This window comes from Epinephelus moara, chromosome 13 (assembly GCF_006386435.1).
Source record: "Epinephelus moara isolate mb chromosome 13, YSFRI_EMoa_1.0, whole genome shotgun sequence".
Taxonomy (NCBI): Eukaryota; Metazoa; Chordata; class Actinopteri; order Perciformes; family Serranidae; genus Epinephelus; species Epinephelus moara.
Genome location: NC_065518.1, coordinates 17,064,211 through 17,079,579, shown reverse-complemented (window position 1 = coordinate 17,079,579; position 15,369 = coordinate 17,064,211). Strand labels below are relative to the sequence as shown.

Below are 15,369 nucleotides of genomic sequence, written 5' to 3'. Positions count from 1 at the left end.
GAGGAACAATTTTTGTTAATTGTTCATTTGCCAAATATTGTTTTCACAAATACACATATTATTTGAGAATTTCTGTTTTATTGATTTATTTATTTTTTAGTGTTAATGAGAAAAATCAAAGCTACACCAAAGCACGTTGGTTTTCTATGAAACAAAAACTAATGGCTAATAACAGCTTTTTATTCATTTTTCTATTGATGCCTCTGAAAATGTCAGAGACAGCTGACTGAATGACAAAACACTGCTGTACTGCTATATTTCAGAGAGTCTCCAGGCCTGTACCGTTGAAACTGTCCTTCGCCCTTTACTTCACTGATGATCTCTGTTTCCTTGCACCTTTTTCATGCAAACAACCCAGAAAGGATGTTTGAAATGATGTATAAATTTGAATTAGTCCAATGAATTAGTCACATTTTTGTTTTTACATAATTGTAACATGACAAATTTCTCTCCAGGGATCAGTAACGTAATTCCAGTGTTGGGAGGGTTACTTTTTGAAATATAATATGTTACAGATTACTAGTTACCCAATTAAAAATGTAATAAGTAGTGTTACTATTTTAATTACTTCATGACAGTCATGTAACCAATTACATTTGATTACTTTTAACATGTTTTAAAAGAGGCCATCCCTGCACTGTGAAAAGGTGCAAAGCAACAGAATACATGTTATATTCTACAAATAAGCTTATAACTGTGATCACATATTTCATCACATACTTTTTCCCAGTAACTGGAATTTATTACAAATACATTTGTGTATTATGTAATTTAATTACATGTTGTTGTTTTTTTATCCCCAGTGATCTGGATCTCACATTAAATAAAAATGGTTATCGCTAAAAATTAATGACATTCCAACATTTGATATCTCTCACATTTTTTGATATAGATCATTTGAATTTATTTGTCTCCAATATGACAAATATAATCTTACTTTTGGGTAAACATTTTTTTATGCCTGGTATTTTAATTTATTTACTTACTTTTGATCATTCTTATTTATTCATATATACATATATATATATATATATATATATATATATATATATATATATATATATATAATCTCCCCCTAGTCTAGTTTATTTTGTTTATTTATTTTTGCTCGTCTTCATCAAGGTTCACAATTATTTTCAAGATGTTCAATTAAAATAATAATGAATAAATAAATAAATAAATAAAGCATGGCCCTCTCGGTAGAGCTGCTGCTGTGCAGTGTGTAGTTACTCTCCGGACCAGTAGGGGCGCTGTAAGATTAGTAGATTAGTCGCACACCGCCCTTACACAAAAGCAGAAGAAGACGTTAGTTGCGGGAAAACTAAAGCGGATGATTCCCGTGTTGGCAACTCCCATTTGTGAGAAAACAAGGTAAATGTAGAAATATATATTTATTTTTTACAACTAACGAGTGAAATTTAAAAACAGAGGTCTAATATTTGAGTCACATATTTGTCTGCCGAAGTTTCCGCGTCGATTGTCTCCATCTCAGAAGTCAGAAAGTCAGAAGTGTTGCTTGTGTGACGTTCACCTCCCAAAACAAATCATAGCAGCTAGCTACCCTCATGTTTAGCTAAGTTACTGACACGGTATATGGATATTAAACAGTTTTTTATTGCGTTACAGTTATTGAATATTGCCACTGAGTGTTAATTCTGATTTATGTTACTGGAATATTATGCGCCATCACATGTTTGCTGTTTTATCAAAGTTACCAGTCAGTTTCAACAAAACAGCTACCGTTATAGTGTTATGTACAGATACTACTATCTATATCTATAGATGATATTGAGTATCTTAGTACCTTAGCTTTATAAATACGGCACTGACATTATTGAAACTTATTTCTATTGTGTCCACTGAGCCTAGTACACAGAAATACATGGCACAGCAAGGAGGATTTAACCAGCTCATTAACATGTGTGTAGCAGGCCAACCTTAATACAGATGCCTTAGTAACTTCCTCTTTAGATAACGCATTGTTGCTGGCTACCTGGCTAACAATACAATCTGTATGTACAGTAAATATGAAATGACCAAAGTCCACACAAGTGTCTAAACTTGTCTGCAGCAGGGCCAGTTTGTTGTAATCATAGACAAGGTCAGACTGAGTGGTAGTATTCAGTCAGCAACATGAAATTTGATAGCCATGGTGTTTATGTATTAATTTAATGCATTTTTAACCATGTATGTCCTGTTGAGATAAACAAACTCTTTTTCAAGGGAGACCTGGCCAAGACAGCAGCATAAGAAAAAGTTACAGCCAGCAACAATACAATAAAAACATAACAGATATACAGTAACATTTAGAAATATTACTACAGCTACACACGGTGACAAGACCCAACCAATTCATTCATCCCTGTAATAATAATAATTTTGTTTGTATAGCACTTATCTAAACAAGGTTACAAAGTGCCTCACAAAGTGCATGACAATAAGACAACAATACAGTATTTAAAAAATGTTAAGAGCATAGGAAAGTGTGTACAGAGGCAAAAGTAGAATAAAATGAAATGAAACACAAGAGTTACAAATCAGGCATAAAAGGAAAAACATTCCTATAAAAAATATGTTTTAAGCAATGATTTAAAAACGTGTAATGTGCTAGCCAGCCTGACCTCCTCAGGCAGAGAATTCCAGAGCCTCGGGGCCTTGATGGCAAAAGCTTGGTCACCTTTAGTTGCCAACCTTGACTAGTGAGGGTAGACTTGAGGACCTCAGATCACGACTTGGTGCGTAGGTGGTCAGATGCTCAGCTTATAACTGGGGGCTAAACCATGTTGAGCTTTAAAAGTTAGTAAAAGAGTCTTAAAATCAAGTCTGAAGTGAACTGGCAACCAGTGGAGGGAGACGAGTATGTGACCTACGTTTGGTCCCAGTTAAAATACGAGCTGCAGCATTATGTACTAGTTGAAGCCGAGCTACTGAAGATTTACTGAGGCATTTAAGCTCTGCTTAAATGCAGCATTCGAGGTGCAAGAATACAAAAGCATGAATAAGCTTTTCTAGGTCAGGAAAAGACACAGCTGAATTAATTTTGGTAATATTTTGTCGGTGGAAGTAAGCAAGAAAGAGTGAGACTTAATGAGAATAAGTAAATATACAATGATAACAGAGACCTTAATCCAGTATTGATACTTATATTTTCGTGCAGGTGTGTAAACCCTAATGTCCAGCTAATATCAGTCACACTGGAGTGTCTGTAGTTTTGCCTAATATTGACAGTTAGTTTTGAAAGCAGTGCATTGTTTGCAGCCTCTAAATGTGATCTGATTCTTCATTTGTAGCTTTTAAAAACCACCATGAAAACCCCAACAGCCTCCGATGTCAGAAAGGGGATTTCAGTCCTTTGGGAGACTCTGCAGTGCCCCATATGGTGAGATTCACACTGATCAAGAAGTTAAATAAACAAATTCTGCAATTGTTGGTGAATTAAAAGATTAAGTTTGTCATTTTGTAAAACTGTCATGTTCTTTACTGACTTTCTATCACCTGTAGCTTGGATTTAATGACTGCACCTGTTTCTACCAAGTGTGACCATCAGTTTTGCAAGTAAGTAACATCTGATTAATCCTCATTTTGTTAAAGGAACTGATATTTTGCATGCTCTCACGAACAATATATATGTTTTCTTCTGTTTCACCAGATTTTGTATGACAAAACTTTTGGACAACACCAAACAAAACAGGGCTAGCTGTCCAGTGTGTAAAACCAATATAACCAAAAGGTTAGACAAAATCAATAAGATGACAGTGTAACATTCATTATTTCTTAATAGTAACTCATTGTCATAACAAGTGTGTATTTTATTTACTTGCACAGGGGCTTGCAGGAGAGCCCTGGGTTTCAGAGGCTGGTAGCCGGATTGCAGGACATGATAATGGCATATGAACATGACACTGGCACAAACTGTAAGACTACATCACAGACGTCTAAAAATGACTTTGTAAAGCGAACTTACATTATCTACTAACATTACTTTTATTGTTTCAGACTTTACTGGGATGTCACAGCAAAAAGAACAATCAGGGTAAGACGTGAACATTTAACCTGTCTGTCATTTGAAGCATGCAAATCCTAATGTAATCACGATGTTAGCTCACCTTGTATTCTCACCTGTTTTTTCCTCTTCCTCTTTCCAGAGTCACAGATGCTGAAGCTTCTAAACGTTGCCATGATATGTCACTTGAAGACACACCTGGCAGTGACCATGACAATGTGGAAAATGTTGACAGTGATGCTCTTCCAAGGTCTCACTCCTCGACTATAGCAGGTAAAATCTTGAGGCCTTGTATGGTGGTGCATCTTTATACCTTAAAATTAATCGGCAGATAGTAGTATTATTAATTTCAGAAATGTGTTGTCTTCCAAAGTGTTAATTGTTTGTCATTCCCCGTTCCTTTCTGTCTTCAGCTCAGAATGGATTTGCTAGACTGATGGGACTTGAAGACACAAGTCCTTTGATGACACAAAATGAAGGCCTGGACAGTGGCCTCGGGGATGCACCACCAACGTCTGATAGGAAAGTGCACAGCTCTACAGATAATTTGGACCCAGCAGAAATTGACATGTCAGAAGTTGTGGAAAATGCAACATCAACACACAAAACTAGAGGTAAAATTGGATCCCGCAAATTGGAGAAAGCCTCCGTTCATCTGCCATTGACTCCAGATGAGACTGAAGACGAACCTTTAAGAAAGTCCTCGAGGAAGAAGGGTAAAAAGGATTCAGAGTCTGACAAGATTCTTGGGGAGAAACAGAAGAAAAGTCTACAGAAAGTCGCTGAGTGGCTTATGAAGGTTCCAACAGAAGAAAGTCTTGAGTTAGAGAAACCTGACGAAGACGATGAGGACTCTGACAGCAGCTCTTCCGCTTCAACGATAGATATCAAGCAACACAACATTGATTTGAATCTCGGGAGAGTGGATCGTGCTAAAGCCCTCGAAGATCAGGTGTTTGGGGCTGTGTACAGACGAGGGCGAAGAGGGACTAGGGCTATCTCTCCTCCACTTAATGTTTTTGCTGAGCCTTCAACAACAGAAGAAACACAAGCGGCCACCCAAAAAAAGAACACTCTCACTCCTGCTGCTGTCATCGAGAAAACAAGCTCTGAAGATAAAAGTGAAGGCGACATAGAGGAAGAGCAGCAAATGATAGAAAAAGTAAATGAAACCAGCAGTGACATTTTTAAAGAAGCAGAACAGATGGAAGAAAATGATATAGACAACGACAGGGAAGAGGCAAGCAACTTGCCAGAAACTGACAAAGACAATAGCAAAGATGAGGATCTCTGTCCAGCGTCTGATATTGAACGAAAGCAACCAGGCAGAAACTCAAAGAGAAAGAGGCCTAACACTCTGCAGCAGGTCGACAGTGATTTGCAAGAGCAGGCAAAGTCAGAAAGTACAGAGCAAAAAAAGACTGAGAAGAGGAAGTGTAAGAACATGAGGTCAGAAAAAGGCAAGCCTGCCAGAGTGCCTAAACCTCTTGTTCTGGTTGGAGTTCAAAATGGAGAAACCAGTCCTGAGACCAGACCCAGGTCAGAGGAAATTCAGGTTCATATTGAGAATTACCCCAGCAGTGAGGACCAAGATATCCCTGTTGCTAGGAGCACCAGGAGAAGTAGAAGACTTCAACACTTTGTTGAGGAGGTCCAGGAAGGTCACAAGAAAGCAAACTTGAAAGCCAGTATGGCTAAAAAAGACAGGAATGTTGCAAAGCAGTCAGACGAAGCTAAAGATGGAACTTTGGATCAAACAGCATCACCTAAGAATGGAAACGCGACAAAGGTGGCTGAAAGAAACGGATGTATTTATGATCAAGACTTAGGAGGAATAGAAAACATGGAATCCAGTGAGAGAGCATCTTCAGCAGAAGATGTTAAAGAGTCCATTGCTGAAGTGCCAAATGCTAAAACTTTGTCTGAAGCTAGTTCTGCTTGTCATGTCCCTGTGGTCCCAAACTCCACAAGTCCAGCTGAAACAGCCATGGTAGGTCCAACATTTGAAAGTGACACTCCAATAAATCATTTCCCAAACAATACTCAGTTGGAAACCTTCGCAAATGAGACAAAATGTGCAGAAACAGAAAATGAGGAGGATAAGAATGACAGCGAGCTGGACACTGAGCAACTGCTCAAGAGCTTCAAAGCCACCAAAAGGAAATCTTTCCATCTTGGCGGCCCAAACGTGAAAAAGAGCCGAAGTTTGGACCAAGAAAACGTGCAGGGTGCTGAAGCAGAAAATCAGATGTACACAAAAGCATCTGAAATCACCAACCAAGAGGCATCAAGAGACCATGAAAGCTCAGCTTGCAGTGATTTGATATCCCCGTCTACATCACCTGCCCTGACAAGAAAACCAGTTGTTGAGAAACCAGATCAAGAGGTGGTTGAAGCCTCCATCCCTGATAGCAGTTGTTCAGGTCAGGACAGTGTTGGTGGTATCTGTGTCTCCAGAAATAGTGTCAGCAGCGCCCTCACTCCTAATAAAGTGTCAAAGCGTGAAACAGGAAGTCCTCATCTTTCTGTTGTGCCCCAAGTAGTAGATTCTGGGCTCTGCTTCGTCGCCGCTGAACACGAGGAGCTGAATGAACCCTCAAAGTGTTCTCAAATCAAAGAGAGTCAGCTTGATTGTACCGTGAGGAATGCTGGCAAAGGGACAGAGATAAGAGACGTTGGAAAACATTCAGTCGGCATCACTGAAAATGTTTTAAACACAGAGTCCTCTTTAACTCCCGATGGCCTCGGAGGACCAGTTGGACAAACTGTCCATGAAGCAAAGTCAAACAGTTGTGGTAGCGGAGAGCTCAGCTCCCATTCCTCCATCAAGAGCGTACCCAGGAAGAAGGCAAGGAGGCTCGAATCGTCATCCGAGTCAGACTGCAGTGAAGAGGGATTACCAACTCTGAAAGAAATTTTCGGAACATCAGCTCCTCCCTGTGCTGTGACAGAGGATCAGGGAGACTGCAGTGGAGCTAATAGATGTGAGGGTGAAGCAGAACAGCTGAGCCGTCCACCTCCGTGCCCCAGCCCCGACTGTGTTAACTCCAGCCAAGTGTCTGTGGACCTGTTTGGCACGCCAGATGAATGTAAGTTGTTTCTCAGCAACAAGAATAGTTTTTATTTTTAGGCTGGCAGCCTGCTGAGATAAAGCAGTACAATAAGTCTTCTCTATTGTTGTTAGCAGGGTGCCTATGGGCAGTAGTGTAGTGGAGAGTATACACACTTCTTATTCTGTCCTTTTACAGACAAAAAGCCATTAGAATATTTCGGAGAGTATACCCACGTCCTTCTTCTAGTAGTACACTCACCTTATCAACTACCACTACACCACTACCCACAGGTCCTTAAAACCTTTGAAAGTTTGTGAATTTGAACAAAAAAACAACAAAGACAACAATAGATGTCAGATGTGTCAATGAAAGTGCTTGAATGTATGTATGTCTGACATCACTGTAACTAGGGATGGGTATCAGTTAAAAAATGACGATACCAATACTTCATTTGCTTAAGATGCCACCAAATGCCACAGGCATGTAGCACAGCTGTACTTTCAAACGTTTTGGTGGCATATCGGCATGCTGAACTGCGAACTCTGTCAAATACACCGCGCTCGACTTAACCACACCACAGACTGTATGGGGTTGTGGCTGCTGCGACAGTGGGCCGGTCACATGTCATATTGAAATCAAAGAAAGCTTGTGGTGGTTAGCTGCAAGCAAAACCATGCAAATAGTCTTAGTTTCGTTTCTCAATCTGGGTACAAAAATTATCAAATGCAGGTGGTGTTTGACTGGAGAAGTTTTGATATTACTTGGCACTGGGTTATTTTGGTCGATACTTTAAAAGTATTGAGTTCCAACGCAAACACAGCACAATTAAGTGTTCACACATTCAAGCCTCTTTCTTTTTACTTGTTGACTGTAAGCCTCTGTGAGTTCTGCTAGTTCTTATTAGAAAAATTCTCAGTGTTGTCACAGTAATTGACCTTGATCTGCATCTCGGGTCCTTAAATTTGAGGGAATTGGGCCAAGAAAGCCTGTGAAAAGTGCTTAAATTCGATGTTCAAAAAGGTGCAGGAACCCTGTATTTATCTGCCAAAGCTCTGTTGTTTCCCCACTCTTATAATTTGAGTGTTTGTGGGTTGTGGGCAAAGAAAAACCTAATTCTCAAGCGTTTTGACAGAAAGCAATTGGATTATTTCCTCTGTGCAGGTGATGCCCCAGTAAATGACATCAATGTTTCCATGGAATCATCACAGTTTTCAAGTGAGGTCCTTGTCACACAGGTAAATATAATTATTTTCTCAATTACATTTTACTCAGAGTGTGCTGCAACCGTTGATTCCTGACAAAGATTTTTCATAGAGAATTTTAACACTCTCTAGACCTGTTCTCATTGTGTTCCAAGTGATGCACCGTCACGTTACGCCCCATAGAGGGCAGCCCCTACACTTTCCCCAAACTAAACTGTCAGCTCCTGGATGACAGACTACCTTGCTCAGTAAAAAATGTCCCCCTCAGCAGCTTTCTAAATTGCATTTCATTTAAGTTAGAGGAAATGCCGCCTAGGAGATGATTCTTGTTTTCTACCTCATCCATCTTCCAGCGCTCTCACTTTTATCTGTCGACTGTCTTTGACTTGGAGTTTCAGTTTCACACCCTGGGGTTTAGAAAGGGCCCAAGATTACACACACGTCTGAGCCTTCACAGACGTTTATTATTGTGCTGCGTGTTTTGTGCGCCCGTGGACATAATCAATGCATGTGCGCTCTTAACTTTAGGGATAAAATTCAAAGTATTAGTCCAGCAAAGCGTTGAAACGCCCTTTAAAGCAAACATTCTGTTCTTCCAAACCAGCACCAGTTGCACAAGCTGTTGTCACTTCTCTCTCTTTAGCTTTCAGATTGCTCTTCATATATCTTAAATATTATATAATCACCTTCTCGCTCTCTCATTCTGCCACGTCCTCTCCTCACTACGTGCTGAAAAAGCACCCATATCCTTCTAGCAGTGACTAACCGGCTGAGTGTCGGTTCGTCCTCACTGATTGACAGTTGCTATTGTTTTCATACGTCAAAGCAAGACACCAAATGTGCAGCCAGTTTGTGTCCCCATCCTTTTCCTCTTATCTCCCCCCTGTGTTTTTATTAAAGTGTATGACTCATTTGTACAATTACAAGATGTTTTCTCTGTCAGCAAAAGATCGAAATGCAGAAGGAGCTGGTGAGGTTGGAGAAGTTGATGGCTCTGGTGTCAGAGGTGCTTCAGGAGAAGGAAGACAGTCCTGCAAAAGAGGCGCCCTCAAAAACAGACCGGTTAGTAAAACATGACGTTTTTACTCTCTCCTGATATAATTTCATTTATCTAATAGGCAAAATTGAAAATATGTGTATATAATGGAAGTAGAGAAGGGCTATATATCCATTTTATAGCAATATTGTGATATGAGACTAGATGTCCTCTTAGATTCTGGGTATCATAATATTGTATGCGTTGTCTTTTCCTGGTTTTAAAGGCTGCATTACAGTAAAAATGATGTAATTTCGTACGCATTATATCCACATTACTGATGATTATATATCAAACATGTCATTGTGTGAATATTTTGAATAGTCTACTCTACAATATCTTTGCAGTATCCAGGTATTTGGTCAAACATATCGTGATATCTGATTTTAAATATCTGAAAGTAAATGAAATAACTATCAAGTAACATCTTTTGTATATTTATATATGTACTTCAAAGCAATATTGTTAGCCAGAAAAAAAGCACATAAAATACTACATGTGTGCTTTGGTTAAGCTTGATTTTTGTGGTGGGAAAACTAAACTGTCCAGTTGAAACAAAAGGTATCATGTACAACTAGGGCTTCACTGCATGTCATTTTTTTTTACATTCGAACCTTGTACTGAGGCGTTCAAATGAAGCTTTGAACATCTGTTGTCATATATTATGATGTCATTGACTTAAAAAAAATTCTCGAACAAAATCCTCAATCTGAATAAAGTTAGTTTGGGTTGTTTTTTTTTTTAATTTAATTAAATCAACTTTCTTAAATGAATAAATGTAATTTATGGTACTGGTAGATTGCTACTAGACTGCCCCATTAATACAGGTGCGTGCCTTCCTTTGTATGTGGCAAGATGGAGCGCAAACAGTGTTTTGACCACAGTTAAGGGCTAAAATCAATTGGAGCAGAATATTTTGTTGGATAAAAACATGTTGGGAATTTATTTATTTATTTCATTAAATTTGGACTTTTGGACTTTACAACACTTTGAAGTTATTGGATTTTGGATCACATCAGTCAGAAACAATCATAGGCAGCCACTACTGGAATTTAATTCTAGAAATAGTATAATAGTCTCTATCTGCAACTGTGCAGAAGTACCAGGTTTAACAGAATGAATACACATGCCAAAAAAAAAGCTGCGCAGCATTTGAATGTTGATTTAGAATTCAAATGTCAGCGTTATGAATGAAGCTTCGAACTGTGGTACAACCCTGTGTGCAACCACAGTCACACTGCCAGTAAACGCTGCTTTATCTGCTGTCTAACACACATGGGAGAAGTTTTACTTGTAGGCTTTCTCCCCAAAAGCACTTAAAAAAATCCATTCATGTTAACCCAAACCACGACTTTTTTTATAACCTTAACCAAAAGATACCTTTCTGGTAGAAAGCTCTGGGGAAAATTTCTCCCAACTGCCTGTCTAACATGAAAGCATATAGGTCAACCAATGGTCATCCTTTAGGGTCATTAGTAACACTGTGCTACATTACAGAGAAATACAAAACCGTACTAATGAACCTTCATTAATATAGGCCTATATTTTATGTACAAGTGCACGTCACACACTGAGCGAGCTGCCTGTTAATGACGCTGTGGGCTAATGGGCATGTAACTACTTCCATGTTTCAGATGATACGTCATGTTTGTAGTCGACCAATGAAGATGAGTTTACATATCACCTTGGGTTCGTCCTTCACCTTCTCAAAATGATCCCACACTTTGGATTTCCTGCCCGCCATGTTATTAACTAGCCTGTGGAATAACCGCAGGTACCAGCCCTGGAAATTAGGGGCCGCACACATGCTGCGTCTTTAGCCGCCTGGAAAGCGCGAGGTTGGGCGCTGGGTGCTAGTTGTAAGTGTGTATGTCTGTCGTCTGTGGGACAGATGTAAAGCTCTGGGTAGCCCTGCGCCTGTTTTGTTTTTCTGTGACTATGTGACCAATGAAATCTTGCCGACGAATGACCTGTCTAGTCGACTAATATTTAGTAGACTATTAGGGGGCAGCCCTAAAAACAAGAGAGCTTGTCTCCCAACATTAAATAATTGTTTGCAGTCTGCTGGAAATCATTACATAATATCACAGCTTAATGATTCTCAGGACCTGGACAGTTTGAAACTCGTTCTGCAGGGTAACTGTCTTCTCTGTATTCATCCGTCTGATAATGTGGTCATTGACAGAGATTGGTCATCATGTGCGATCTAACTGGTCCCATCATGGGCATCATTATGTACGAGTATTTGTGGTGATTGTCAGTGCCTGTAAAGTATGTGTAAATTTAAAGTAGTTGGGCATTCCGGGAAGTGCGTTTCATCACTTCCTGGCACAGAGTTAGATGAGAAATCAATAACACTTTCATATCTAGCCATTAACTGTGAATCTTCAGCCAGCGGCCGGTGTGTTGTTAGTCAGTAGGCCAGTTAAACAATCAGCTGTGACGATCCTTTATGTCAAACGTGACTTCCATAACAAATCAAGTGAAATAATATCAGCCTCAGTGTGTTGTATTTCTCTCCTCAGAGGATTGTATACATTGTTAATACATTTTAAATTGAGCCATATTTCAATACCGCCATATTAAGCAGAACAATAACTGGAGCAAGTGGCATGTAATTGGTCTCTTTCAGTCTGTAAGTGAAGGAGAAAGTTAGTGAGTGTTTGTGTGCGTCGCTACTAGTCTCGTTCTCAGAGGGTGATGCATCTCAAGAGGACAGGCGGATAATCTCACTAATGAACCCAGAATCTGCTTATGCTGTGGAGAATAAAAAAGTCATTACTGACTGCATCTTATATGTCATTTAGAGCACTTAGAGGGAAACTTGTGTTGCCACAGTAATTTATCTCTCCCGCTTGACTGCTCCCTCCCCAACCTCTCGCCTCGCAGGCTTCTAAGTGCTGTCCTCCAGGCGAGAGGGAGGAGGAGATGGAAAAAGACGGCGGATGAAAACAAGGAGGGCTTTAGCTGTACAAGTTCTAAATTAAAAAGCAAATATTCCATGAGCGCACTGGTGAAATCAGAAAGAATGGTCGGCGCTGGAGTATATGACAAGTTTTCAATGAGCCATTATGACTCTGGCGCAGGTAATTTAAATGCAGGCTCGCTGCCAGTGTCAGTATTTCTGCAGAAAGGAACAAACCCAAAGGAAAAGAACTTCTAAAACTTTATCAGTGTGAGTTCTAAAATAACTTTAATCTACTGATAACAAAGGGCATGAGTAATTTGATACAGAGCTTCTGCCAGTACCGAGTCCTGATCCCACATTTACATCTTCCTACCTCATATAACTGCGCAATGCAGTCAAAGATTGTAAAGACAATGCTGAGTTTTTATTGCTTTGGCTCCACTCCTGCATATTTGATTTAAAATGAAACAGTGACAGTGAGTTTAAATAGTTGTTATTCAGCTTTAGGGGCACATAATCACCTTATTTTAGAACAGTGCAGCAGGATAATGACCCCAAACATGCAGACAAGATAACCCAGGTTTTTTCACGTCTTTCACTCACTGAGATTGAAACAAGCAACAAGTGAGTACGGCTGGAGTCAGAGCCGCACAGGAGGAGATTACAAGTCTGCTGATGTTTGTGGATCAAAGACTTTAGATAATCATTCACTGCGAAGGATTTACAACCAAATATTGACTTTAAGTGATGTTACCTTGACCTGTTACTTTCACCCTCTGAAATCAAGAGACAGTTTTTTGTCAGATGTCAGGGCTCGAAATACTTTTTTGCGTGCACACGCATCGGTCATGTCACTTTTAAAAGTTCATGCACCTGCTTTTGTTTTACATTTGGTGTATTTGACTTCTTTTTTTTTTTTGCAAAACCTCTGAAGGAAAACATTTATTCATTATTAGAGTTTAAAAATGAGATCATTTTCAGTGTGTGACATTATAATTGGAGCCAACTTTCCCAGTACAGGAATGTGCTGTGAAACCACTTCCAGTTTAATGTGGTCATGGGAACATTTTGAGCACAAATCCGTTACACTTTTAAGCAAATCTCTTTTTTATTAAAAAAAAAAATCATATTAGGACTTCTTTGATGATGTCACATATTCAATAGGACTTATTGTGTAATAAATTATTGTCGTAATGGGAGTCTATCTTGGTCCTCTTTGGCCGCTCCATGTACTGGTACCGTAATGGCACATATACACGTGCATCAGAATCCAAGCAGTGGGCTTGACTGGGATGTGCTCTTCTGTCTCTTCGCGCCACAACGTCCAACCATTCACTCATTCATTCATTATCTGTAAACGTGTATCCTGTTAGCCTATCCCAACTGATATTGGCCAAGAGGTGGGGTACACCCTGGACGGTTGGATGGTTTGCCTCTAAATTTAATTTTCATCATGTGAGAAAATGGACTTTAAGTGTGAAAGTGTGCGAAGTGTCAGTTGCGTGAGCCTGACGTTCAATGTGTGAGAGTTAGCAGCCCTGCACAGTATATTTTCTGTACTAAGTTATGTGCACCGGTGCATGTAGAGCTCAGATTTATGTGCACAGCTCAAACTTCATGTGCACTACCGAGCATATGCATGTGTATGTTTTTTAAACTGGTGGGTCATGGTCCAAAAGTGTGTCCCGGGTCCATTCTGAATGAACTACAAGTGACTCACAAACACGTCAAGTTTCTAAAAAACTTGCAGTACAGTGAATTTCTGGCACAGAGCTTTAATTTTGAAGTCCTGTTTCCTGCCGTAGAGTGAGTGACTTACGGACAGCTACTTGGGTACCACTGCCCCAGATATTATAAACAGTCTGTCACTGTCCCAATACTTCCTGACTGCACAGTAATCTGAGAAAACCCCTCCTCAAATTAGTAAAGCCAAATCAGTTAAGACATGTATGACGACTGAAACCTTCTCCGTTAAGTAACCTGTCCTCTACTTCTTAATTTATTTGGTTCTGGTGGTGCTTTTTAGTGTTGTATGTTGTTCTGAGTAGTAGCCATTAAGAGGGGAGTGTCCAACCTGTTGTTGAGCGTGTTTGAATGGGATTTGGTCTGATGTCCTTCATCTCCAGCATGAAGAAAATACTGAAGTTCAAATGCAGTTTGCAGAAAACAGCAGCCCTTTAGCGCAGTGGTCCACCTGCAGATACTTAAAATAAAATACAGATAAATATTAAATGCCTTATAAAATGTCTTGATGTGTCCCAGTGCCGACCTTGCAGATCAGCACAGTGCATCTCTCCAGTAGCTTTGGAAGTTGAACCCACCATCTACACCAAGTTGTCTAATTTCCTTCTAAAGTTAATGCACATTCCTCCTCTGCAGGGAAACTGTCCCAGAAGCAGAGCAAGACTCCAGCACAAGACCATCTGATGGCAAAGGGGTCACACAGCCCAGTGTGTCGAAGCAACACAGCACTGCAGAGATGGGTAAGTCTCCTGGTGTAGTGCTGGAAAGAATGCGAGAAATGCTGGAAAAATGTATTATTTTATGAAAGATTAAATGCATTTTAATTAAAAGCAGAAGCACATGAGCTGAAAAACACATTTTGAGACTTTGCTTTTAATCTCTTTTCCCCCTAAATCTGATGATTCCACCAGGATTCTGCAAATACAGATACAAAGGTCTATATTGCAACTTCCACTTGGAGATAGCAGCTCTTAATTGCTTCTCAAAATGTTTTTAGTATACCAGTGAGGTTTTGTCTGGTGCATGGTAGCCTGGCTGTGTGGTCAATGAAAGTTAAGCTCTGCGAGGCAAAAATGTGTTTATATAAAGACACCTTGTTTAAAGAGAATTGGGTCTGATCAGATTAAGTTCAGTCTGACTGCTGCTGACTCTTTTTTTAATGGGTTTGCTTTCTCTTTCTTTTCAGCTGTGCAGCACTCCACACACACAGAGACAAGTGTAAGAGGCACCGGAGCCACTAAGACGTCCTGTTCAAGTTCAGCAGTCAGAACATTAAAGAGCAATGGTTCACCGACAGATGGGCAAGAGGACAAAGAAAATAACAGTCCTCCGAAAGATAGAAGCAAAGCTAAAATGGTGCTTGCGTCATCTGGATTAGGCCCCAATGAACAGGTGCCCTCTCACCCAGTCAATCAATATATGTG

General features: G+C 39.8%; 1 protein-coding gene across 1 annotated transcript in view; it reads left to right on the top strand.

The window, feature by feature from the left end:
- Positions 1-1,298: 1,298 nt before the first annotated feature.
- The window catches only part of LOC126400098 (breast cancer type 1 susceptibility protein homolog), a 33,139-nt gene continuing 19,068 nt past the window's right edge, over positions 1,299-15,369 (top strand). Inside the window, exons 1-12 of the mRNA XM_050060563.1 lie at positions 1,299-1,371; positions 3,291-3,379; positions 3,502-3,555; positions 3,650-3,730; positions 3,826-3,914; positions 3,997-4,033; positions 4,146-4,276; positions 4,417-7,092; positions 8,218-8,291; positions 9,202-9,320; positions 14,582-14,685; positions 15,132-15,337. Coding sequence (XP_049916520.1) covers positions 3,306-3,379; positions 3,502-3,555; positions 3,650-3,730; positions 3,826-3,914; positions 3,997-4,033; positions 4,146-4,276; positions 4,417-7,092; positions 8,218-8,291; positions 9,202-9,320; positions 14,582-14,685; positions 15,132-15,337 — 3,645 coding nt within the window. The 5' untranslated portion in view covers positions 1,299-1,371; positions 3,291-3,305. The remainder of the gene's footprint in view (positions 1,372-3,290; positions 3,380-3,501; positions 3,556-3,649; positions 3,731-3,825; positions 3,915-3,996; positions 4,034-4,145; positions 4,277-4,416; positions 7,093-8,217; positions 8,292-9,201; positions 9,321-14,581; positions 14,686-15,131; positions 15,338-15,369) is intronic.